General features: G+C 49.4%; 1 protein-coding gene across 1 annotated transcript; it reads left to right on the top strand.

Moving 5' to 3' along the window:
- The first annotated feature begins 4,490 nt into the window (after positions 1–4,490).
- On the top strand, positions 4,491–17,363 carry LOC144720740 (uncharacterized). The gene is made up of 4 exons (XM_078597770.1): positions 4,491–4,955; positions 13,265–13,966; positions 14,326–14,420; positions 15,276–17,363. The coding sequence occupies exons 1-4, from the start codon at positions 4,626–4,628 to the stop codon at positions 15,376–15,378; spliced, it is 1,230 nt and encodes a 409-aa protein (XP_078453896.1). The 5' UTR covers positions 4,491–4,625; the 3' UTR covers positions 15,379–17,363.
- Positions 17,364–24,784: the final 7,421 nt, after the last annotated feature.

The raw sequence follows: 24,784 nt of genomic DNA, 5'->3' as shown, positions 1-24,784 counted from the left end.
TACCAGGAATGCAGGAGAAACCGGACAAAATCCATGCGAAACAGGGGGGAGAAGCACAAACTCCACCCAGAAAGGCGCCCCCAGTCAGGCATCGAACCCAGGCCCTCCGTGCTGTGAGACGCGAGCATTACCGTTGTACCGCCCAGCCATACAATGCAGGCGAGCACCACTGTGCAAACACTTTCCTGTTAACGTGGGTAGACTGCTGCCCGCCATGAGAATGTGGAATCTCCCATCTCAGTGCCACCAACATGGACGCTTTGATGTGGGACTCTGCTCCGTTCGCACCAAGGTCTCATTGTGCTGTCCGGCACGGCAGCAGCGCCATCTGCTGGCCAATGATGGCATTCACAGTCGAGGTTTACTTCAAGTTTTCAAGTTTCAAGTTCATTTATTAGGCATAGCCCTGTGAGCCATTCGGCTCTTGAATCGGGTGCAACCGCAACAAACAAAAAACTAAAACATGAACAAGTAAACATCTTAAAGTGACTATGTGCAGAAAGAAAATCCAAGAAAAGACAGCAAAATATTGCAGTAAAAGCACCGTACACCAACACTGTGTGTAAAAATCCCAGTGGGATGCAAGTCAAACAACAACAACAACAACCAAAAGACAACTTAGATTAAGGCCATCAGTCTAACTCTGTACTACAACAAACAAACATGGCCAAACCAATATACTTTTCGAAAATCACCAAAAATAAAGCCATAAAAGTCAAACAACAACAACCACAAGACAACTTAAATTAAGGCCATCAGTCTAACTCTGTACTACAACAAACAAACATGGCCAAACCAATATACTTTTCGAAAATCACCAAAAATAAAGCCATAAAAGTCAAACAACAACAACCACAAGACAACTTAAATTAAGGCCATCAGTCTAACTCTGTACTACAACAAACAAACATGGCCAAACCAATACATTTTTCGAAATCACCAAAATAAAGCCATAAAAGCAATGAAACAGTGATCATAGGAACTGTGACCGAATTTTCACAATAAACGACGAAAACAACATGTACTACCAAACTCTGCAGCCATAGCTGGCTGCATGAGTCACTCCACAACAGCAGGAGCATCAGTCGGCAAGTACCCACAGTACTTAGCACTGCGGGGGTCAGGCACACTGAACATCTCAAGAACATGCGTGTTCAGTACAGCTTTGTATGCCTGCGAGACTTGGATAATAAAAAAGAGACTGACAGAGATAAGATATTTGCACTCGAAATGTATTGCTACAGAAGGATACTGCATCTAAGCTGGATCCAACGAGTGACCAACGTAAAAGTTAGACAAATTTAGCACATCTTCTTAGGTTTTTTCGGTAAAGTCACGTAGAAAGTAAAATAAAATAAAAACAAAAATCACGACGTTTCGGAGGCAACACAAGTCTCCGTCATTGTGTTGCCTCCGAAACGTCGTGATTTTTGTTTTTATTTTATTTTACTTTCTACGTGACTTTACCGAAAAAACCTAAGAAGATGATTCCTTGCAGTCACGAAAGCTTCAAATCTAGAATTAAATTTAGCACATATGTAGTGACATAGGTCGTCACTACTGTGTCGGCCCGTACGAGAGCTAGGGGCCCCAAGGGGGTGCCTGGGAGGTCACGTGGTGGAGGGACCCGGACCTTCCCAGAGGTGGGGGAAGGGAGGCGTGGCCTGGGAAGGGAGGCGTGGCCTGGGAAGGGAGGCGTGGCCTGGGAATGGAGGCGTGGCCTGGGAAGGAAGGCGTGGCCTGTGAAGGGAGGCGTGGCCTGGGAAGGGGATATAAGCGGGGTGTGGATGCAGAGCGGGCTGTTGAACTCCGAAGTGAAGACGACATCATCGGTCCTCAAGTCCCGGGTCGTCGTCCTGGACCAGGCAGCTCGTCGCCTGCCTGGTCCACTCTGTGTTGTGTTCCAGAGTGTTAGTGAGTTGAGGAAGGTGGTCACCACCTCATGTACAGTGTTATATTACTTACCGTTTAACAGGACCCTGCGGGGTGGGCTGGTAGGAACGAATAACCAAAGAATAAAATTATTACACTTGTTTAGCCAGGAAAGCCCCACTGAGTCTAAAGGTTTTTGTAGGGTCCTGCCAAGTGCTTGCAGTAGGGGGCGATGTTGCTACACCTAATCGGACGATACGAAGGGAGAGTTTGAGGCCTTATTCTAGGCTTTAGGCCTAGCTGTAGGCTTTAGGCCGCTGTGAGTCAATTTTTTATTTAAATGTTTTAATTATTTATGTAAAAGCTTTGAATGTAAATGTTTCTATTTAAAAACATCAGGGAATGTAACATTGTTAAACATTAACTCTCTTTCACACACGCGGGGGTATGATACGAAGGGAGAGTTTGAGGCCTAGTTCTAGGCTTTAGGCCTAGCTGTAGGCTTTAGGCCGCCGTGAGTGAATTTTTAATTTAAATGTTTTTATTATTTATGTAAAAGCTTTAAATTTAAATGTTTCTATTTAAAAGCATCAGGGAATGTAACATTGTTAAACATTAACTCCCTTGCACACACGCGGGGGTACGATACGAAGGGAGAGTTTGAGGCGTAGTTCGAGGCTTTAGGCCTAGCTGTAGGCTTTAGGGCGCTGTGAGTTAAATTTTAATTTAAAAGTTTTAATTAAAAGCTATCTCAGGGAATTATAAGGGAATGTTACACTTGTTTAGCCAGGAAAGCCTCATTAATTTAAATGTTTTAATTAAAAGCTATCTGAGGGAATTATAAGGGAATGTTACACTTGTTTAGCCAGGAAAGCGTCACTGAGTCTAAAGGTTTTTGTAGGGTCATGCCAAGTGTTTGCAGTAGGGGGCGATGTTGCTACACGGACGGACGGACGATATAATCTATTGTAGGCTGGTTCACTTCGTTCCTACCAGTAATAGTGTTGCCTCCAAGCTGTGTGTGTGCACCTAATTCGAACCCACTACACATAGAAGAAGATTTGATGATGCAGGCATTGATGAGGAGGAAACTGGCACGATCTGGACAAATATATAGGATGGACAACAACTTGAAAATGAATAGTGTGTTGTTCGGAATAATCCCTCCTGATATGTGTGCAAACCTTGTGGCCAACTACAAGAAACGTCTGACCTCTGTGATTGCCAAAAAAGGTCTTGCCACCAAGTACTAAGTCATGTTTTGCAGAAGGGTCAAATACTTATTTCCCTCATTAAAATGCAAATCAATTTGTAACATTTTTGACATGCGTTTTTCTGGATTTTGTTGTTGTTATTCTGTCTCTCACCGTTCAAATAAAGCTACCATTAAAATTATAGACTGATCATTTATTTGTCAGTGGGCAAACGTACAAAATCAGCAGAGGATCAAATACCTTTTTCCCTCACTGTATACCACCTTGAGGGTCCACTAGTGTAGTGCAATCTATGTAAGCCAGGACGCGCTCTATGCTTGCTATGTGCAGCACGTGCTTGATCTCGCTGCTGTGTGCAGCTGTGCAGGGCACAGTAATTGGCAATTAATTTGTTGAATTGCTCGTACTTGGTGTGTGCTGTGTGGCGCTAGTTGCAGTGGTGTGTATTTGTCCAGTGTGCAAGAGACGTCTCTGTGCGTACAGCGTGCATCTGTGCATTGTGCAGGGTGTCGCTGGGTGCAGGGCCGCCTGCAGACTGCCTGTGTGTGTGTAGTGGTGTACGTGCATTACGTGGAGCCGTGTGTTCGGTGCGCATTTGTGTGCGCAGAGTGGATCTGGTGTGTGTGTGAGTGCAGTGCAAGCTGCGTGTGAACGGCGAATTGCCCGATGATGGTGGATGTAATTACCAGCGAAACGTCACAGTACTAAAAAAATGTAAATGTTGTGGATTCACTCTTCAACACACCGGTGGGCTAAAGTAGTGAACCATTTTGTCTTTTGTCAACGTGACACTTTTTTTTTGCTGATTGGCCGTGTCGGGTGGTGGAGGGTTACGGCACATTTATAAATAACGCGATCTCACCCCAACAACGTTGATTATGAACGGTGTGAATCTGTCTCCAGCCTGCGCATCTGAGTGCAGTGTGAATATGTGGGTGAAGACTGAACCTGTGTGTTAGTGTACAACGTGAATCTGCGTGCAGAGTGAATCTGCGTGCAGAGTGAATCTGCGTGCAGTGCAGAGTGAATCTGCGTGCAGTGTGAATATACGTGCATGCAGTGTGAATCTGCGTGCGGAGTGAATCTGCGTGCGTGCAGAGTGAATCTGCGTGCAGAGTGAATCTGCGTGCAGTGTGAATATACGTGCAGAGTGAATCTGCGTGCAGAGTGAATCTGCGTGCGTGCAGAGTGAATCTGCGTGCGTGCAGAGTGAATCTGCGTGCGTGCAGAGTGAATCTGCGTGCGGTGTGAATCTGCGTGCGTGCAGTGTGAATCTACGTGCGGTGTGAATGTGCGTGCGGAGTGAATCTGCGTGCAGAGTGCGAACTTGTGGGTGCAGTGCGCCAGTGGCTGAGCTTGGTGTCGCTGTGCAGCACGTTCCTGGTCTCCTCCTCCCTCTCTCCTCCCTCTCTCCTCTTTCCTTCCGGGTGACAGACAAACACACACGAGCACACCACCACCCACCATCGCCACCAACACCACCAGCTCATAGCTGGCGCTGGTGGTGCAAGGAGGGGTCGGGCGGACCCGGGTAAAAGGATGCAGGCCAATAGGCCCGGCCACACCACCATCAACACCACCACCGCGACCACCACCGCGACCACCGCCACCACCTTTACCACCAAAACCACCACGAGGAACGGCGGCAGCAGCAGCAGCGACAGCAGCAGCAGCAACGACGAGTTGGGGCCGAACGAGCTCACGGGAGACTGGGAGGCAGCCGAACCCCGGGACCAGCAGGGCCTCAGCTCGGGGTCGAGCCCCAGCAGGTCGACTGACCCCCCTCACGCCGGGGCCCCGGGCGGCGACAGAAGACCGCGGCCGCGCGGCCACGTTCCCCGGCGCTCCACGAGGCCCAGTCGGTACAAGGTGAGGCCCTACCTGGTGGTGTGGGGGGGGGGGGGGTGAGGTGAGGCCCTACCTGGTGGTGTAGGGGGGGGGTGAGGCCCTACCTGGTGGTGTGGGGGGGGGGTGAGGTGAGGCCCTACCTGGTGGTGTAGGGGGGGGGTGAGGTCCTACCTGGTGGTGTGGGGGGGGGGGGTGAGGTGAGGCCCTACCTGGTGGTGTAGGGGGGGGGTGAGGTCCTACCTGGTGGTGTAGGGGGTGGGGGGTGAGGTGAGGCCCTACCTGGTGGTGTAGGGGGGGGGTGAGGTCCTACCTGGTGGTGTAGGGGGTGGGGGGGGAGGTGAGGCCCTACCTGGTGGTGTAGGGGGGGGGTGAGGTGAGGCCCTACCTGGTGGTGTAGGGGGTGGGGGGTGAGGTGAGGCCCTACCTGGTGGTGTAGGGGGTGGGGGGGGAGGTGAGGCCCTACCTGGTGGTGTAGGGGGGGGGGGTGAGGTGAGGCCCTACCTGGTGGTGTAGGGGGTGGGGGGTGAGGTGAGGCCCTACCTGGTGGTGTAGGGGGTGGGGGGGGAGGTGAGGCCCTACCTGGTGGTGTAGGGGGGGGGTGAGGTGAGGCCCTACCTGGTGGTGTAGGGGGGGGGTGAGGTCCTACCTGGTGGTGTAGGGGGGGGGGGTGAGGTGAGGCCCTACCTGGTGGTGTAGGGGGTGGGGGGTGAGGTGAGGCCCTACCTGGTGGTGTAGGGGGGGGGGGGTGAGGTGAGGCCCTGCCTGGTGGTGTAGGGGGGGGGGTGAGGTGAGGCCCTACCTGGTGGTGTAGGGGGGGGGGTGAGGTCCTACCTGGTGGTGTAGGGGGTGGAGGGTGAGGTGAGGCCCTACCTGGTGGTGTAGGGGGTGGGGGGTGAGGTGAGGCCCTACCTGGTGGTGTAGGGGGTGGGGGGGGAGGTGAAGCCCTACCTGGTGGTGTAGGGGGTGGGGGGTGAGGTGAGGCCCTACCTGGTGGTGTAGGGGGTGGGGGGTGAGGTGAGGCCCTACCTGGTGGTGTAGGGGGTGGGGGGGGAGGTGAGGCCCTACCTGGTGGTGTAGGGGGTGGGGGGTGAGGTGAGGCCCTACCTGGTGGTGTAGGGGGTGGGGGGTGAGGTGAGGCCCTACCTGGTGGTGTAGGGGGGGGGGGTGAGGTGAGGCCCTACCTGGTGGTGTAGGGGGTGGGGGGTGAGGTGAGGCCCTACCTGGTGGTGTAGGGGGGGGGTGAGGTGAGGCCCTACCTGGTGGTGTAGGGGGTGGGGGGTGAGGTGAGGCCCTACCTGGTGGTGTAGGGGGGGGGGTGAGGTGAGGCCCTACCTGGTGGTGTAGGGGGGGGTGAGTGAGGTGAGGCCCTACCTGGTGGTGTAGGGGGGGGGGGGGTGAGGTGAGGCCCTACCTGGTGGTGTAGGGGGTGGGGGGTGAGGTGAGGCCCTACCTGGTGGTGTAGGGGGGGGGGGTGAGGTGAGGTCCTACCTGGTGGTGTGGGGGGGGGGGGGTGAGGTGAGGCCCTACCTGGTGGTGTAGGGGGTGGGGGGTGAGGTGAGGCCCTACCTGGTGGTGTAGGGGGGGGGTGAGGTGAGGCCCTACCTGGTGGTGTAGGGGGGGGTGGGTGAGGTGAGGCCCTACCTGGTGGTGTAGGGGGGGGGGGTGAGGTGAGGCCCTACCTGGTGGTGTAGGGGGTGGGGGGTGAGGTGAGGCCCTACCTGGTGGTGTAGGGGGGGGGGGGTGAGGTGAGGTCCTACCTGGTGGTGTGGGGGGGGGGGTGAGGTGAGGCCCTACCTGGTGGTGTAGGGGGTGGGGGGTGAGGTGAGGCCCTACCTGGTGGTGTAGGGAGGGGGTGAGGTGAGGCCCTACCTGGTGGTGTAGGGGGGGGTGGGTGAGGTGAGGCCCTACCTGGTGGTGTAGGGGGGGGGGTGAGGTGAGGCCCTACCTGGTGGTGTAGGGGGTGGGGGGTGAGGTGAGGCCCTACCTGGTGGTGTAGGGGGGGGGGGGTGAGGTGAGGTCCTACCTGGTGGTGTGGGGGGGGGGGTGAGGTGAGGCCCTACCTGGTGGTGTAGGGGGGGGGGGGTGAGGTGAGGCCCTACCTGGTGGTGTAGGGGGTGGGGGGTGAGGTGAGGCCCTACCTGGTGGTGTAGGGGGGGGGGGGTGAGGTGAGGCCCTACCTGGTGGTGTAGGGGGGGGGGTGAGGTGAGGCCCTACCTGGTGGTGTAGGGGGGGGGGGGTGAGGTGAGGCCCTACCTGGTGGTGTAGGGGGGGGGGGTGAGGTGAGGCCCTACCTGGTGGTGTAGGGGGTGGGGGGGTGAGGTGAGGCCCTACCTGGTGGTGTAGGGGGGGGGGGTGAGGTGAGGCCCTACCTGGTGGTGTAGGGGGGGGGGGTGAGGTGAGGCCCTACCTGGTGGTGTAGGGGGGGGGGGGTGAGGTGAGGCCCTACCTGGTGGTGTAGGGGGTGGGGGGTGAGGTGAGGCCCTACCTGGTGGTGTAGGGGGTGGGGGGTGAGGTGAGGCCCTACCTGGTGGTGTAGGGGGTGGGGGGTGAGGTGAGGCCCTACCTGGTGGTGTAGGGGGGGGGGGGGTGAGGTGAGGCCCTACCTGGTGGTGTAGGGGGGGGGGGTGAGGTGAGGCCCTACCTGGTGGTGTAGGGGGGGGGTGGGTGAGGTGAGGCCCTACCTGGTGGTGTAGGGGGGGGGGGTGAGGTGAGGCCCTACCTGGTGGTGTAGGGGGGGGGGTGAGGTGAGGCCCTACCTGGTGGTGTAGGGGGGGGGGGTGAGGTGAGGTCCTACCTGGTGGTGTAGGGGGGGGGGTGAGGTGAGGCCCTACCTGGTGGTGTAGGGGGTGGGGGAGTGAGGTGAGGCCCTACCTGGTGGTGTAGGGGGGGGGGGGGTGAGGTGAGGCCCTACCTGGTGGTGTAGGGGGGGGGGGTGAGGTGAGGCCCTACCTGGTGGTGTAGGGGGGGGGGGGTGAGGTGAGGCCCTACCTGGTGGTGTAGGGGGGGGGGGGTGAGGTGAGGCCCTACCTGGTGGTGTAGGGGGGGGGTGATGTGAGGCCCTACCTGGTGGTGTGGGGGGGGGTGAGGCCACGGGGGCTCTAAGGGGATACAACAAACAACAGCGCGCTGCTAAGATGATGCGACGGGGGGGGGGGGTGGTGGGCAGGGGAGAGAGAGAATGGGGTTTGGATGGATGAATGATGAAGGGGGGTTGAGTGTGGTGAGCGGGTAATGTGGGTGTCTGGGGGGTGTGTGTTGTTCACAAGGGGGTGAGTGGGAAGACAGAGAGAGAGAAGTGGGGGGCCAGCCCCCCATTGTGAGTGTTTGTCGAAGGGACTGGAGCAGTGACTGTGTGTGTGTGATGTTGGTCGTGGTTATAATTCTCGGCGTCAGCACTCCCCACAGCGCTGTTTTATCGTAACACGACGACACAATACCAATTACAATAATCGCCCAGCATTGGATACGACTGATGATGATGTTGATGATGATGGTGGCGATGATATAATTTAAACTATACACGTGATACACACACACATACACCGAGCAGTGTTTCGTTATTGCAATATACGACATCCATTAAAATGCACTGTACGCAATGTACACAAACACAAAGATCCCCCGTGTCGCCTTTTAACAGACCTCAGAGGCAAGTGCCTCTACGCCACACACATCACCCACACGAAGTGGATGATTTGTGTGGAGAGAAGCACCCCCCCCCCCACAACGCTCTCTCCTTGCCACGGCCGCCTTTGTCTCCCCAAGTGCTGATGGTTTAATACACACTTCACCGGGGTGCAGTGCTCGTTTTAAAGCCGAGTCGACCTAATGCGAGGCTCGGGACCGCTTCGGGTATGCCGCCGGAGAGCCGGACGTACAACACGTGTACAGATATAAATAAATAAATAAAGCCCACCCCCCCTCCCGGCCTTGTGAAAGAGGAAGAAGAAGGGGAAAGTCAGAGCCATTCGGGGTGGCGTGGTTGGCACGTGCGCACACACACATATACATACACACACACAGATACACACACACAGACAGACACAGACACACACATAGACACACAGACACACACACAGACACACACACACATATATACAGACACACACACACAGACACACACACAGAGACACACACACAGACACACACAGACACACACATAGACACACAGACACACACACAGACACACACACACATATATACATACACACACAGACACACACAGATACACACACACAGACACACACAGACACACACATAGACACACAGACACACACACAGACACACACACAGACACACACACACATATATACATACACACAGACAGACACACACACAGACACACAGATACACAGACACACACACATACACACACACAGACACACACAGACACACAGACACACAGATACACAGACACACACACATACACACACACAGACACACACACACAGACACACACACAGACACACACATAGACACACAGACACACACATACACACAGACACACATACACAGACACACACACAGTCACACACACAGACACACACACAGTCACACACAACAACAACAACAACCGCCATTCGCCACTAAGTGGCGGTGACGTCACCACGACGCTTGTGCCAGGCCATGTGCACCCTGAGGCCACGTGAAGTGTCGAACGCCCGCTGGCAGGAGGTCACGGGGCAGACCCAGGTGCCACGGGTCGACTGACCGAGATGACCGAGACGACTGGCTGATGCACCACCTGTGCCCCCTACTGTGCCAACTTGCTGTACTTTAGCCACCCGGCGCTCCGCTCGTTGTTGTGAGCGTCGCTCCTCCGCCCTCCGTTGTTGTTGGAGGGCGACTGCCTCCAACTGCCCAGTAGCGTCCTTCACGAGCCTCCTCCACTGAGGCCGATCTTGACACCGCTGGTACCAGTCATCGGCAAGTCCACTCAGCTCCACGTCCTCCTGTACCACATCACTCCATCTCTTCTCTAGCCCGTGCCGCGCCCGTTTAGCCCCCTCGATCCGGCCGAACAAAAGCTGTTTAGGCATGCGGTGGCTGGGCATGCGGGCTACATGACCCAGCCAACGCAGCCTTGCCTGCCGGAGGAGCTCACTGATGGGACTTTGCCCAGATCTTTCAAGGACTTGTGAGCTCCTCACACAATCCAGCCTGGTTAAACCCAGGATGGATCGTAGGCAGGCCAGCCTAAATGTTTCCAACCGGCAAAGATGCTCCACTAGGGGGGTCCACGTTTCGCAAGCGTAGAGAAGGGAGGGAATGACCGTGGCCGAGAAGACTTGAAGCTTCGTGCGGAGCGACAGACCAGGTAGCTTCCACACAGCGTTACGCAACCGATGAAAAGATATTGCCGCTCGACTGATTCGGAGTGAGACCTCTGCTGATAAACTGGAGCCGGTCATAAGCACACTGCCCAGGTATGGGAAACTCTCCACTCTCTCCACAACTGCCCCATCACCGATTGGGAGTTGTGGGGGTGGAGTGCCCGATGGTACAAAATACCCAGGCAGGTGCTTAGTTTTGGTGGGGCAGATGGTAAGGCCCCACCTCTTAGTGGCACGCTCCAGTCTCAGCAGCAGCGTCTCAAACTCCTCCTCTGAATGAGCAGCTATTACCAAATCATCGGCATACATAACGTGGTTGACCAATAGGGAGCTATCCCTTGATCGCACCCGGGCATCGATCAGCCTCCCATTATATCTGTACCAAATGGAAATTCCCCCGGTACAGCTATTGAAGGCTTCACGAATTACGCGGTCAAAATAGATGTTAAATAATGTGGGAGCCAGAGGACATCCCTGCCGCACCCCAAGGTGTACAGGAAAAGGCTCTGACTCCCGGCCACGTAGTTTTACCCAGGCTCGCTCACCATCATGAAGGTCCTTAATGATCGTGAGCAGAGGGTCAGGGACTCCGAAAGCACGAAGAACAACCCAGAGCCCAGGCCTACTGATGGTATCATAGGCCTTGACCAGGTCAATAAAGCAGAGATGTAGGTCTTGTTGGAATTCCCTAAACCTCTGCTGTAGCAGACGGACACACAGACACACACACACTCGCCCAGTTGATATGCGGCACGTACACGTGTTTACCTTGTGTGTGTGTGTTACCGGTGCGTACCTGTGTGTGTGTCTGTGTGTATGTCTGTGTGTGTGTTTGTGTGTGTGTGTCTGTGTGTGGGGAGCGGTGCGTGCGCTGCGCTACGATCCCGGCAACCCGGGTTCGATTCCCGCTCACGGCCAACACCCAGTGACGATTATCTGAACCGGTCCTGGGCCTCCCCTAGGTCGACTCGGCCTCAAATGAGTACCTGGTGCGGTGTGTAAAAACATCGCTACTAGAGAGACAAAGGCGGTCGGGCGTGGTGTTGGCCACCCACCCCCTCGTGTGCCGTGCCGGCCTTCATAGGTTCTCGCTTCCAGCACTTGCCCCTACAGTCTGTTAAGGCTATACGGGGGATCTTTGTCTTATATCTTTGTGTTACCGGTGCGTACCTGTGTGTACCTGTGTGTGTTACCGGTGCGTACCTGTGTGTGTTACCGGTGCGCATACCGGTGGGGACCGGTGGGGAGCGGTGGTGTAGTGGTTAGCGCGCTGCGCTGCGCTACGAACCCGGCCACTCGAGTTCGATTCCCGCTCACGGCCAACACCGGTGACGATTATTTGAACCGGCCCTGGGTCTCTCCTCTAAGGTCGACTCAGCCTCAAATGAGTACCATGCGCGGTGTGTAAACATCGCTACTGGGGGAGACAAAGGCGGCCGGGCGTGGTGCTGGCCACCTGCCCTCTCGTGTGCCGTGCCGGCCTTTCCGTGTAAGGCTATACGGGCGATCTTTTATGTTTGCCCTGTGACATTGTAGCTGACACCACCGCTCACTCAACAACAACAGCAATCCGCCACGAAGTGTGCGGGGACATCACCACGGCGCTCGTGCCAGGCTAGGTGCTGCACCTTGAGGCCATCACGTGACGTTTGGAAGGCTCGTTGGTGCTGGGCAGGAGCTAGCGAGGTCACGGCACAGACCCCCCCCCCCCCCCCAGGTGTTATGGGTTGACCTGTGCACACACACACACATCCCCTGTGTGTTTGTGTGTGTGCGTGCATTTCGTGGCATACTGCAGAGGTTACAAGTAAGATATGGGCTTCAAGGGGGACGTCGGTACAGCAAGTAGGCTGCTGAACTGTAGTAAGTACCGTGTGTCTGGTTCTGTATGCGCCGACGTTTATGTGCCCCGCTTCGACCAACTCGCGTTGACCAGCGTGGTGAAGTACGGCTAGAAATAACCTCCGCGAATTGCGCGGCGTAGGGGAGGCTCTCATTCAGAAGTGTATTGACACTAATGCTGCACATGTATGTAACCCAACATGTGCGAGTGTTTAGAATCGATATTTCTTCATCTCGTAACATGACGCCGATAGCCCAGTTGGAATAGAATTGGAGAACCGACAAAAAATGTAAGAAATGTTTGTTTAATATTTTTTTTGTATCACTGCGCTCACCTATATAGCCTTCTGGGATTCAAGCAATGGGCCCGGCAAACACCACCACGCTGCTCGGCTTCCACCACACACACAGCTCGTCAGCAACCTCACCGTCACCACCACCACCACCACTTGCCTGGCTTCCACTACGCTTTCCTCCACACACACAGCTCAGCAGCAAGCCCACACACCACCACACTGTGTGCCTTGCTTCCGCTATGCACAGCTCATCATCAACTCTATCATCGCCACCACATTGCCTGGCTTCCATCTTCCACGGAAACAATGGCTAGCACTTAACCGGATCCGCACAAGCCGCAGGAGATGCGGATACCTATGCACAAGTGGAAAATAGTTTCATGTCCTTCTCCCACACCTCCGATTTGCACAGTTGGTTTCATACGGTGTGAAACAAGTTCAACATACATAACATACGTACAAACCTAAGAGATTGCGATTGTGAGAACTTCGTATTTCCCCGAATATAAACGTGAAGCTGGTGTATCTGCAATTCACCAACTCTCGTACAAAGAAATTGAATGGCAGAACTGAATATCTGACGTTTGCCTTTCATTGGCCATTCAAAATCATCATATTATTATTGTTTTTCTCGTTCGTTTTTCGAGCATGACCGTTTCCTTCACCCATATCTCCCTGCGGCGGCCTTGCCACTTCTCCCTGTCCACCGCTGAGTCGATCAACTGAGGTAGCATGTGTTACAATTCTGTATTATGATGCGTTATGGACATTTTAACAAGCATGCACAGTATTGCTTAATTTGGCTGCTATGTGATCACTGATGGTAATGTCTGCATGTGCATGCCTCTTTTTGTTCCAGTATTCCTTGTCAGAGATCGACTGGAGCGATGGCAGTTCAGATGAGATGTACGAGGGCGATGGAATAATGGAGCAGGTCAACGATCAGCCTGCAGATGAGGGCACTCCCGTTCAAATATTTGGCTTGGCAGAGAGAGAGGATGATGATGACGATGACGACGATGACGATAACTTGCCCATCACAGAAGATTCGGAAGATTATGGGTGTCACTCACTTCTGGATGAACAATTCAAGCAAGAGGAGGATTCATCATGTTGGGATTTAGAGCAGGATTTGGAAGATCTTAGGCCCAGCGAGGAAGATATTCAGAAGGAGGAGGAACTGCCGGCGGGAGACAATCTCACCGACAGTTGGTCTTCACAAAAAAGCGAGGAGACGTTCGAATCCTCGCCTCCTGACAAAGACGCGGGGGACTGCCCACCGTCCGCCAGCCAGCAGGAAAACAGTGCCGTGGCGTCAGGCGATCAAGGGGATTCGTTCGCGAGCGCGCGCGTGGACTCGAAGGCGCTTGACGTGGAGGTGAAACGTGAAGCGTGCGATTTCAAGCCCAGGGAGGACACGCAGTGTGGAGTTCGGCCCAGCACGGAGGCCCTGGCACGCTCCGTAGGGATGCCCCTTAAAATGCCAAAAAGGAAAAGGGGACGTCCTCCGAAAGCTCTGACCACGAGAACGGAGTGGCAGATGTACAGGAGGGCTGTGGAGGTATGTGTGTGTGTACATGAATTATATATATGTGTGTATTTTTTTTTTCGTTAGCTTTTAAAACCTAGCCGTCGAAAATATTCGGCTTAATTTGCGTTTCGTTTGAGTCGAGTTTCTGCATTTCTGATGTATTGTGAAATTGTTTCGCTGTGCTATGTTTTGTATTGAGTTATTTTACCTGTTTATTTTCCTTTGATTTGTTTTCAGTTGCTGTGATTTACTTTCAAGCTCATTGGACTTCCACGTAGTTATAAAGGATTTATTTTTAACAATCGTATGATGTTATTTTCATCGTTGAAATTACATGGGTAATTTTTGCAACAATTTGAGGATGTGATAACACGAGTGTTTTTTTTCAGGGAAAGATGGTGCATGGATTTAATCGTGGATTGGAGGCAGAAAAAATCTGTGGCATCACCAAGAGGACGGGCGAGTTGATGTTTCTGATGAAATGGTGAGTTCATTTTGCAAGAGTATTATACGGTAATACCCCAATTTCTGCCCTCCCGTTTTACGTACTTTCACTGTAACGTACTCAACTTATTGATACCCAATCGCGTTTTACGTCCCGCGGTGCCTCGCTGTGACGTACTCGAGATTTACGAACTACCACTGAGACACACATTTTGTACGTTTCACAGAGACATTCATGCCCCAGATGGTACCCAAGTGTTCGCATCCCAGACTGGCAATATTCTCTTTCAACTGTACTCTGTTAATATTTTTGTCCCACATTTTAAGGGCGACTATTTTTATACAAGTGTAAACAATTTGTATACGATAGACTAATAATACATACAGTATAATATACAAGTTAATATATCTGAGATTGCAATGGGTTACTGAGCATTCTCTGTTTAGGGTGGTCTTGGGTTCAATCCTGACCCTGGCGCTTGTATATTTGGAGTTTGCATGTTCTCCCTGTTGTCATGTGCTTTTTTTTTCCGGGTCCTCCGGTTTTTCCTACCACATTTAGAATCAACACGTGCTTAGAGTTATTTAGCTGCTATAAATTTCCACGCAAGTCACTTGACTAAGCTATCATTTGTGGCTAGGTCGCTCCTGAAAAAGAACTACACAGCTCAGTGGGCCTTACCTGTTGAGATAAAAAGTTTAGTTTAGGTACTGTACCACGTTAAGATCCAACATCCCATCTCTTTGCTTCGATTTAAGTACTTGATCATTTACATTGAGATTTTTAGCAACGCATCCTGGGCGTAAACTGGGCTAGCCATTAACCGTACTGGCTAATATCTACTGTGTCAACATGACAGTAAACGTGTTTTTTTGCTTTTACATCTCATTTCAGGAAGGGCTGTGCTGAAGCAGACTTGGTGCTGGCAAGAGAAGCTAACTTGAAATGTCCTCAAGTGGTGATTGCGTTCTATGAAAAGAGGCTAACACTTAGATGAATAAAACATTTAGTAAATTTAGTAATTGCACCAATTGGGTTGCCGATACACTTTTCTGCATTTTTTTATTTTCACATCCAATGAATGAGTACGTTGATTCAAAATAACTTGACATAAACCCATCGCAGGTGTTCTGTCAAAATGCATGTGGCTCTCCTTACCCCGGTATTTGCTTGACACGAATAGTGTCAGTGTAACGATTTTAACCCCTCTCGATGGGTTTTGTCCCAACTCGGGGTCACAATTCACTCATTAAGAAATATTTTCATTTTTCTCTAATCATTGTGATCAATATCGTCTGCACAGACAACAACAATGCTCGAATCGGAAATTATTGAATGCTAATGCATCGGCTTTCGATTCCGTACATTGCGATATGGAATCATCTGAATCGGTCCGTTGTAATAAGCTCTCTAAAAAACGCGCGTGAAGTTTCTTCACTCGTAAGGAGACTGTAGTCGGTTGAAATGTACATGTGTCGTGGGTACAAACTAGAAGGGAGACTTCTCTTTAGAGGCAACACGTTTATTTTACAAGTAACAATACAGAACACGAAGGGGTACGGCCCCTTCCACCCGCTACACTAGGGAGGTACGTCCTCACTGGCGTGCCCTACACACACACACACTCGGGACCAATCTCTATAGAGCCCTCCGCTATCGGGGTCTACGGAGGCTACATTGACCCGACCCAGCCAAGGCCCTCTGCTCCGGCTCCTAGGTCATCAGGGCAGCTTCTTGATCTTCGAGTGGACGACAACTGCCGGTTCCGTTCAGGGGTCCGGCTTTTATACCCAGTTCCTGGCTCACTCCACCCCTAGCCGCCACTCCATTCTGGAACCGTCTAGAGGGGCTTGGAGTGTGACGTTATCCCCCAGCCCCCCTCTTGGGGGTCTGAGGTCTGCACCTCTGGTCACGAGCTACCCTGGGGGTTACCTTGGCCCAACGGGCCGACTCCTCTCCATCAGCCTCCCTTCCGCCCCCTGTTGACCCGGAGCCGTTACACTTGTAGTAATCAGACAGTATAACACTAAAGTGTGTCTAAATCTGTAATTCGAATGGTCTTCTACAACTTTAGACAAAAGGTTGGGGAAACTATTTTCGGCAATTGCATGAATATTTAAAACGCGCGCACACACAGGAACATAGTGCTACACTATCGATCGTTACACTGTATTCTTCCGCACGGCGCAAAGTTACTCGCCTGAAAGTTTGAACGAAACTATGGACCGGGATTGGAACAGAACCGCAACTGTGAGCAAATGCTGGTAAATACTGGAAGTACATACTGTGCATATCAACATTTTTTACATAATAGTCTTACAAGCCGGAATTACCTTTTGTCAATTCGACCGCATGCCGAGACAGAGCATTGTAGATTAAAATACCGCAGAGACAGAAGCAGCATCGTCTAAATGTCAACGTCTCACACTGATTTGTCGTTATTTAATTAACGATCTTCAAGACCTTCAATTTTTTTTGTTCTCAAGAATCCTATTATGAAGGCTAACCAAGCAAGTGTGCTTCCTTGAGTTATCAGAGATGTAATCATGAATTTTTCATTCCTCCCCAGTCGAATTCCGTTCAATCCAAGCATCTATTAACCATTTCGTAAATAGTTGCTAAATACTGTGTACCACATTATATTTGCGGTTTAGTGATGTGCATATTTGCTGTTCAATTTCATTGACTTGGTTTGTCAGATAGGATCCCATTTCATTGATATTGTGATGTATATTTACGAGGTATTCGTATTTTAAAACTTCATTTGTAAAAAAGAAAGAAACCGCTAAATGTAATGGTTGGCACAACGATGGAAGGGCTTTCGTGAACGTTTGGTTTGTTGTGATTTGTGCAAAATAAGATGCGTGAATTTTTAACATGTTCTGTATTATTTATTGGATTTTAGAACAAGCTGAAAGGATGTGTACTACAATCATTGTCACTTTTTGTACATTTGTTTTTAATACATGTTTTAAAAAGTTGTACACGACCCACTGAGTGTTTTCATTCCGCACAATTATATTTCCATGTGTACATATTACATGTTTATATATACTGACGTTTTATATCCTGTATATATTTTTTATAAATCATTTAATGACTGCATGGGCCAGTGATGAGCAATCCCAAATTTAAAAAAATGCACAATGTTAATCATGAACACCACCTTTTACAGCAGAAAATAACAATACGCTAGGGTTTTGGGCGATTCAATCTTCAGAGCAGAGAACAGGGACTAACATACTTCTACAGAACAGTGATACCTCGGTTCACGAACTTAATTCGTGAACTGACTCTGGTCGCGAACCGAATTGGTCGTGAACCGAGGCACATTTTCCCATAGGGTTCAATGTAAATCTGGTTAATCCGTTCTGACCTTTTTTTGGGTTTTTGAAGCACAAAAATATGAAACAAATTACAATACACATTAGTACTGTACAGTATAGTAATGTATAAAGAGAGAACACTAACCTTGCTTGAGATGACTTCAGTAAGCACTCAAACGGGTGAACTGTACAATACAGTAAGTACAGTATTGTACAGTACTGTATGTGCTAAAAAGCACACCAAAAAGCAAAAAGTCACTGAAAGTGTCTTCACAGTACTCACAGTACTTCTTTCTGTGTCTCTTCTCTCCACGATCTTCCTACAGGAAGTCACGACCATGTGACAGCCTGGAAATAGCATTAAAATGGCCGCGGCTATTGTTCGTGAACAGAAGCGGAGTTCGTGAACCGGAGCATATTTTTATGAACTTTTCTGTTCGTGAACCGAGTTGTTCGTGAACAGAAGCGTTCGTGAACCGAGGTATCACTGTACTTGGATAAGAAAACATTGTGATACTGCATTGGAAGTGGTGCACAAGCACAAATAACACAAACTTAACACATCTGTTAATAACACTACTCATTCTTTGCGTCTTTCGGTAAAGTCACGTAGATAGGTTCAAATTAATAAAAACGTAGTTTTTTGTTTAATTGTATTAATTTGAATAAAAACGTAGTTTTATTTTTATTAATTTGAATCTAAATCTTGACTTAAAGCTTTCGTGACTGTAGGAATTCATATTCTTGGGTCTTTCGGTAAAGTCGCGTAGATAGGTTCAAAGAAAATTACCAAAAAAAACTACGACGTTTCAATCGCAACTCAAGCGGTCGTCTTCAGGAAAAGGGGGTTAGCTTCCAAGGCAAACTATTTATAAGGGTTTGAAATGGGCGTAGCCCAAATGTCAGCAGCCAATGATAATGCGAGTGGTGGGCAGCCAACCTGAAGGTGGTTACTTTTCCACCAATCAAAGGGCTGCCAGGTAAAAATTACCATATTAATGAGAGATTAGCATGTTAATTGGCTGTGATGTTCCCATCCTACCACCTTCCGATGTTAGTTGTGTTTTACGCCCATTTCAAACTTGCGCTTTCATAGTCACTTCGCGTGCCGACCCGTGCGTTGCGGCCCTGCAATCTCCATTAACATGCTAATCTCATTAACATGCTAATCTCTCACATTAACATGCTAATTTTCACCTGGCAGCCCTTTGATTGGTGGAAAACTAACCACCGTCGGGTTGGCTACCCACCACTTACATTATCATTGGCTGCAGACATTTGGGCTACGCCCATTTCAAACCTTTATAAACAGTTTGCCTTGGAAGCTCACCCCCCTTTTCCTGAAAACGACCGCTTGTGTTGCAATCAAAATGTCGTAGTTTTTTGTTATTTTCTTTGAACCTATTTACGTGACTTTACCAAAAGACCCAATAATATGAATTTGAACCTATCTACGTGACTTTACCGAAAGTCCCAAAGAATATGAATTCCTGCAGTCACGAAAGCTTTACGTCAACATTACTCAAAGGAAAAAATACGTAATGTAACGTCTTGGGAAATGGTCCTCCATTGCACATGGACTGTCTGTGTGTGTACAATATCAACTGTAAAAAATTAACCCGTAAAAACTAAGTTTTTCACTATAAATCCTTTATATGCGTGTTCAATGGGCCACAACCCAGCCCACATTGGTCTTTGAAACGGGCGGCTAGAGTCCTCTCGTCCTCTGGCTTGAGATGGCTGCCACCTATGGGTCAGATGATTGCCTGCCACCATTAAGCAATTGGTAATTAAATATAATTATTTTTTACCTAAAAAGTGTAAAATTTTGGAAAAAATTTTCACGAAAATAAATTGTCACGCACAACGAGTGTGTGTGCAAAATGTCAGCTCGATTGGATCACGGGAAGTGGGTTAAAAAACGACCGAAAGATTTGCACGGTCGCAAGCAAGCGAACTTAATATAAAGGATTTAAAAATACACACCGTCCACTTTACTCCGGACGTTTAAAATCATGTAACGTCATTCACAAGAGTAGGCCATTTCTTTAGAACTGCTTTTTGTGTTTAGTTTGTTGTCCTTCCCCCACACCTCGGACTAGCACGGTTGTTTACGTACGGTGCGAAAGAAGTTCAACATACTTTTGAAACATTTGAAAATTATCTGCAAATTACTCAACACTGCCCCGACTACGAGCGTACTGCAGACTTATGAAACGGCACCTGTGAGAGAAGGCACAAGAGTCCATAAGAATCGCCCTAATATTAAGTGTACTCAATTATTGATAACGTTATGAATATAATTATCAGGATAAATGCCTAAAACGAGAGGCTGTGTCTTGCTTACCCGACACGTTACATGTTATATATGTTGGATTTGTATATTGTACCTATACAACGCAGTGCCTTTAAAACTCTTGATGAAAATCTGGAACTTCCCTTTCACTAATTTTTTTACAAACAGATATTGTTCCCCAAACAGACCGTCAAAGTGGGTACAGTCTCAATGTCACTTAAAATAAAACTTTGACTGGTGGGCAGTGCCGGATTATCCAAGTAGCAAAAGTATCTATATATATAAAATCGCAAATCTGTCTGTCTGTCTGTGTGTGTGTCTGTGTGTCGCCGGACCATACGCAGTTTCATTGGATGGTGGTTGCCCCTGGCAACGGGTAACGATGCATTCGCTGCGGGGTGGATGCCATTTTTATTCCCGTAAAAAATATGTGCACGCATTAACACGCGACTCTCAGGTTAATTCATCAAAGTTTCACGTCCTCTTCACTCCCCCCCCCACCACAATGTGTGCAATTACTATTATAGGGTCGGTAGATAATAAAATTATAGCGATATCACAGTATTATTGTAGCGCGGGGGGGGGGAACGGCACCCGTACCCAGCCTCAGCCGGATGGGCAATTTAGGCGAGGCCGGAGGCTCTGCACGCTACTAGGCCTCGACACCCACGACGCGACTCTGAGGTAAATTCATCAAAGTTTCACGTCCTCTTCACTCCCCCCCCCCCCCACGACAATGTGTGCAATTACTATTATAGGGTCGCTAGATAATAAAATTATAGCGATTACACAGTATTATTGTAGCGCGGGGGGGGGGGAGGGGGGTAACGGCCCCGGCACCCAGCCTCAGCCGGGTGGGCAATCTAGGCGAGGCTGGAGGCTCTGCACGGTACTAGGCCTCGACACCCCACCCGTGTCAAGCGACGACTTTGTGGAATAAACTCCATATACCCAGCGTTGCCCGGGGGGAAAATACATTTAAAATCTTCTGAAAACTTTCAAACATTACATACCAATAAAAATACAACTGTGTAATTACTTTTAAACCCGACGCGCCAAGATTCGATTCTCTGAATCGCGCAAAGGAATCGAAGGTTGTAGATTCCTTTAGATTCTGACGATTTCCGTTTACTATAAGTTGGTTAAAGTCGATATAAACTGCTACGAACGGGAAATATCCGGCGTTGACCGGGGCAAAAATGTAATTAAAAACTCCTGAAAACATTAAAACATAACATACCAATGAAAATGAAACTCTATCATTCAAAATGTAAACCCCCAACATGCCAGGAATCGATTCTTTGAATCGCACAAAGGACTAATCGAAGGTTGTAAATTACTTTAGGATCGCGCTTCCTGTTTAATATAAGTTGGTTATAGAGTTGATATAAACTGCTACGAATGGGAAATATCCGGCGTTGACTGGGGCAAAAATATAATGGTGAGGGCGGTTGTGAGTGGCGATTGTGAGTGGTGATTAGTGAGTGGTGAGGGGAGGTTGAGTGGTGAGGGTGAGTGGTGAGGGTGAGTGTTGAGGGTGAGTGGTGAGTGGTGATTGGTGAGGGTGTGATTGGTGAGGATGAGTGGTGAGGGAGAGTGGTGAGGGAGAGTGGTGAGGGTGAATGGTGAGGGTGAGTGGTGAGGGTGAGTGGTGATTGGTGAGAGTGTGATTGGTGAGGATGAGTGGTGAGGGAGAGTGGTGAGGGAGAGTGGTGAGGGTGAATGGTGAGGGTGAGTGGTGAGGGTGAGTGTTGAGGGTGAGTGGTGATTGGTGAGGGTGTGATTGGTGAGGATGAGTGGTGAGGGAGAGTGGTGAGGGAGAGTGGTGAGGGTGAATGGTGAGGGTGAGTGGTGAGGGTGAGTGTTGAGGGTGAGTGGTGATTGGTGAGGGTGTGATTGGTGAGGATGAGTGGTGAGGGAGAGTGGTGAGGGTGTGATTGGTGAGGATGAGTGGTGAGGGAGAGTGGTGAGGGTGAATTGTGAGGGTGAGTGGTGAGTGGTGAGGGTGAGTGTTGAGGGTGAGTGGTGATTGGTGAGGGTGTGATTGGTGAGGATGAGTGGTGAGGGAGAGTGGTGAGGGAGAGTGGTGAGGGAGAGTGGTGAGGGAGAGTGGTGAGGGTGAATGGTGAGGGTGAGTGGTGAGTGGTGAGGGTGTGTATATATGTAAGGTTATTAAGAAATATATTTTTCACCCGGGCAACGCCGGGTACTTCTGCTAGTCTACATATGTAGCTACGGGCCCCGCACTTTTAAGGGCCCCGCGCTAAAGGCTTTCAAGCTATCAATTCTGCACTTGCTCTATTACTATAGTACTAGACCACCTTCAACTTTACGAACGACTGGGTGTTTAAGGTTAGCGATTTGTCGTATTATCTGGCTGTATAGCAAATTAAAAAATGCAATTACTTTACGATGCAAGTAAAAAAAAGTGTTTTAATATTTAAGTGTTTTTTTTTCATTTAGGGCCCCTTATAACATATGCTATAGGCCACGCACGAGCTTAATCCGGCACTGCTGGTGGGGGGAGCAGGGCTGTCCATGTCTCACTAGCAGTATGAGAGGAATGTTGGTAGTCAAGCCAATGCTTACTCTTTGTTTTTTTCGGTAAAGTCACTTGCTAAAAAAATAAATTAAACCACGACGTTTCGGAGACAACACAAGCTTCCGTCTTCATGAAGATTTAATTTAATGAATCCTTGCAGTCACGAAAACTTCAAATCTAGAATTAAGCCAATGCTTTTGCGTCGTGTTGGAGAGAAGCAACCGGCAAAATGTAACCGTGTCGATTTTGGAAACCCATTCTGTGGCGTCAGAGGAGTTGCTCGATACACATCGTTCAGTACCTCCTGTGGATGGGTTATGTACATTGTGTGTGTGTGTGCTGACCTGATCGGACCACAGTAATGGGGTCAGCAGTGGTCGGTTGCGTGACGAACAGGCGTGTGCACGTATGTAGAAATAACATACAATTTAAGTAAATCACAAATAAAATTAAAATAAGATGACCACAATTTAGCAGTCTTTTGAAATATTGTTCAGCCAGGTTAGTGTCTAACTGTGTTGTTGGCCGACTGGTTTGCATCGCATTAAGATTATAATGTTTGTCTCCCATCTTCCTATTGTATTTGCCTCCGTGCAGTTTGCCGTTCTCTGTGTGCTCTGTGTGTGATGTCCCCCCTCTGTGTGCTCTGTGTTTGATGTCCCCCCACTGTGTGTCCCCTCGCTGTGTGCTTTGCCCCATATCCGCCTGATGATGAGCGCTTGTGTTGCGTTCGAAACGTCGTGATTTAATTTAATTTTATTTGTGATTTATTTAAATTTAAATTTTATTTCTACATTCGTGACTTTACCGAAAGAACCATTGGGTGTAGGTGTGTGCACGTCAGGTTTAGCATCAGGGCGACTGCAACTTTCACTTCCTCGTTTGCGAAGGAAACGACGCGATTGAGCGCAGCAGCGCATTGCGGATCAACGTAAACATGAAATCTGGTTCCTATTCTTGGTTCTTTCGGTAAAGTCACGTAGAAGGGAAATAATGTTATTTTATTATTAAATAATATTATTTTATTACAAAATAATATTTTGATCATTGTTTTTTTTACCCTTTTATCTGGCAACAAAACTGACACCTTTTTTTACAAGGAGTCATGTTTGCATAGACCACAATGCCTGCAGTCATAATGCAAACAAAAAACATAACTCTGATAATGTGTGCACTGTCCTTGAAGTTGATTGGTCCACACCCGAGACAGCTTCCCTTAGAGCCTAGTCTCACATGGTGTTGGACCAGATGACGCCAAAAGGCGCACAACTCAAAGACAATGCACCATCAGAGTATGAGAGCTCGGGGTAAGCATTTACACCATTGGAACATCATTTGCCAGTAAAAAATATGATAATTGTTTTTTTACCCTTTTATCTGGCAACAAAACTGACACCTTTTTTACAAGGAGTCATGTTTGCATAGACCACAATACCTGCAGTCATAATGCAAACAAAAAACATAACTCTGAAAGGTGTCAGTTTTGTTGCCAGATAAAAGGGTAAAAAAAAATTATCATATTTTTTACTGGCAAATGAGGTTCCAATGGTGAAAATAATATTTTGTTATATAATAACATAATATTCGTTTATTATTAAATACTATTAATTTATTATTTCCCTTCTACGTGACTTTACCGAAAGACGCAAGAATGTGAATCCCTGCAGTCACGAAAGCTTTAAATCGCAATTGAAATCGGGTTGTTGCCAATCGCCTCTCCCTCCGGGGGCGGCGGTGACTGCGGCTCCACCGTGACTGCGGCTCCACCGTGACTGCGGAGGGGTTAGTGGATCACCGCACGCAGATGTTGTCAAACCCACGGTGGGTGTCAAGGTGCCATGCCCTGGCTTGCCAGCAACAAATGTGGACTCCTATCATCGTCTGTTCCTTGTGCATGGAATCAAGTGTTGACCCAACCCTTCCAAGTGCCGGATTAAGCTCGCGCGGGGCCGGTAGCATACGTTATAAAGAGGCCCTATATAAAACAAATTTAAACACCTTCTTTTTTACTTGCATCGTAAAGTAATTGTATTTTTTCATTTGCTATACAGCCAGATAATACGACAAATCGCGAACCTTACACACCCAGTCGTTCATAAAAGTTGAAGGCGATATAGTACTATAGTAATAGAGCAAGTGCAGAATCGCTGAACCAGAATTGATAGCTTGAAAGCATTTAGTGCGGGGCCCTTGAAAGTGCGGGTCCCGTAGCATTTGCTACTTTTACTACGATGATAAT

This window comes from Lampetra planeri, chromosome 1 (genome assembly GCF_965212315.1).
Source record: "Lampetra planeri chromosome 1, kcLamPlan1.2.h2, whole genome shotgun sequence".
NCBI lineage: Eukaryota > Metazoa > Chordata > Hyperoartia > Petromyzontiformes > Petromyzontidae > Lampetra > Lampetra planeri.
The sequence above is the reverse complement of the archived record's forward strand: the minus strand, read 5'-3'. Positions and strand labels throughout refer to the sequence as shown.

Bases quoted from the DNA above. Each gene is read 5' to 3' on its own strand.
- LOC144720740 (XM_078597770.1), top strand. From the start codon at position 4,626: ATGCAGGCCAATAGGCCCGGCCACACCACCATCAACACCACCACCGCG. The intron at 4,956-13,264 runs GTGAGGCCCTAC...TTTTTGTTCCAG, and splicing joins CGAGGCCCAGTCGGTACAAG to TATTCCTTGTCAGAGATCGA. The intron at 13,967-14,325 runs GTATGTGTGTGT...GTTTTTTTTCAG, and splicing joins TGTACAGGAGGGCTGTGGAG to GGAAAGATGGTGCATGGATT.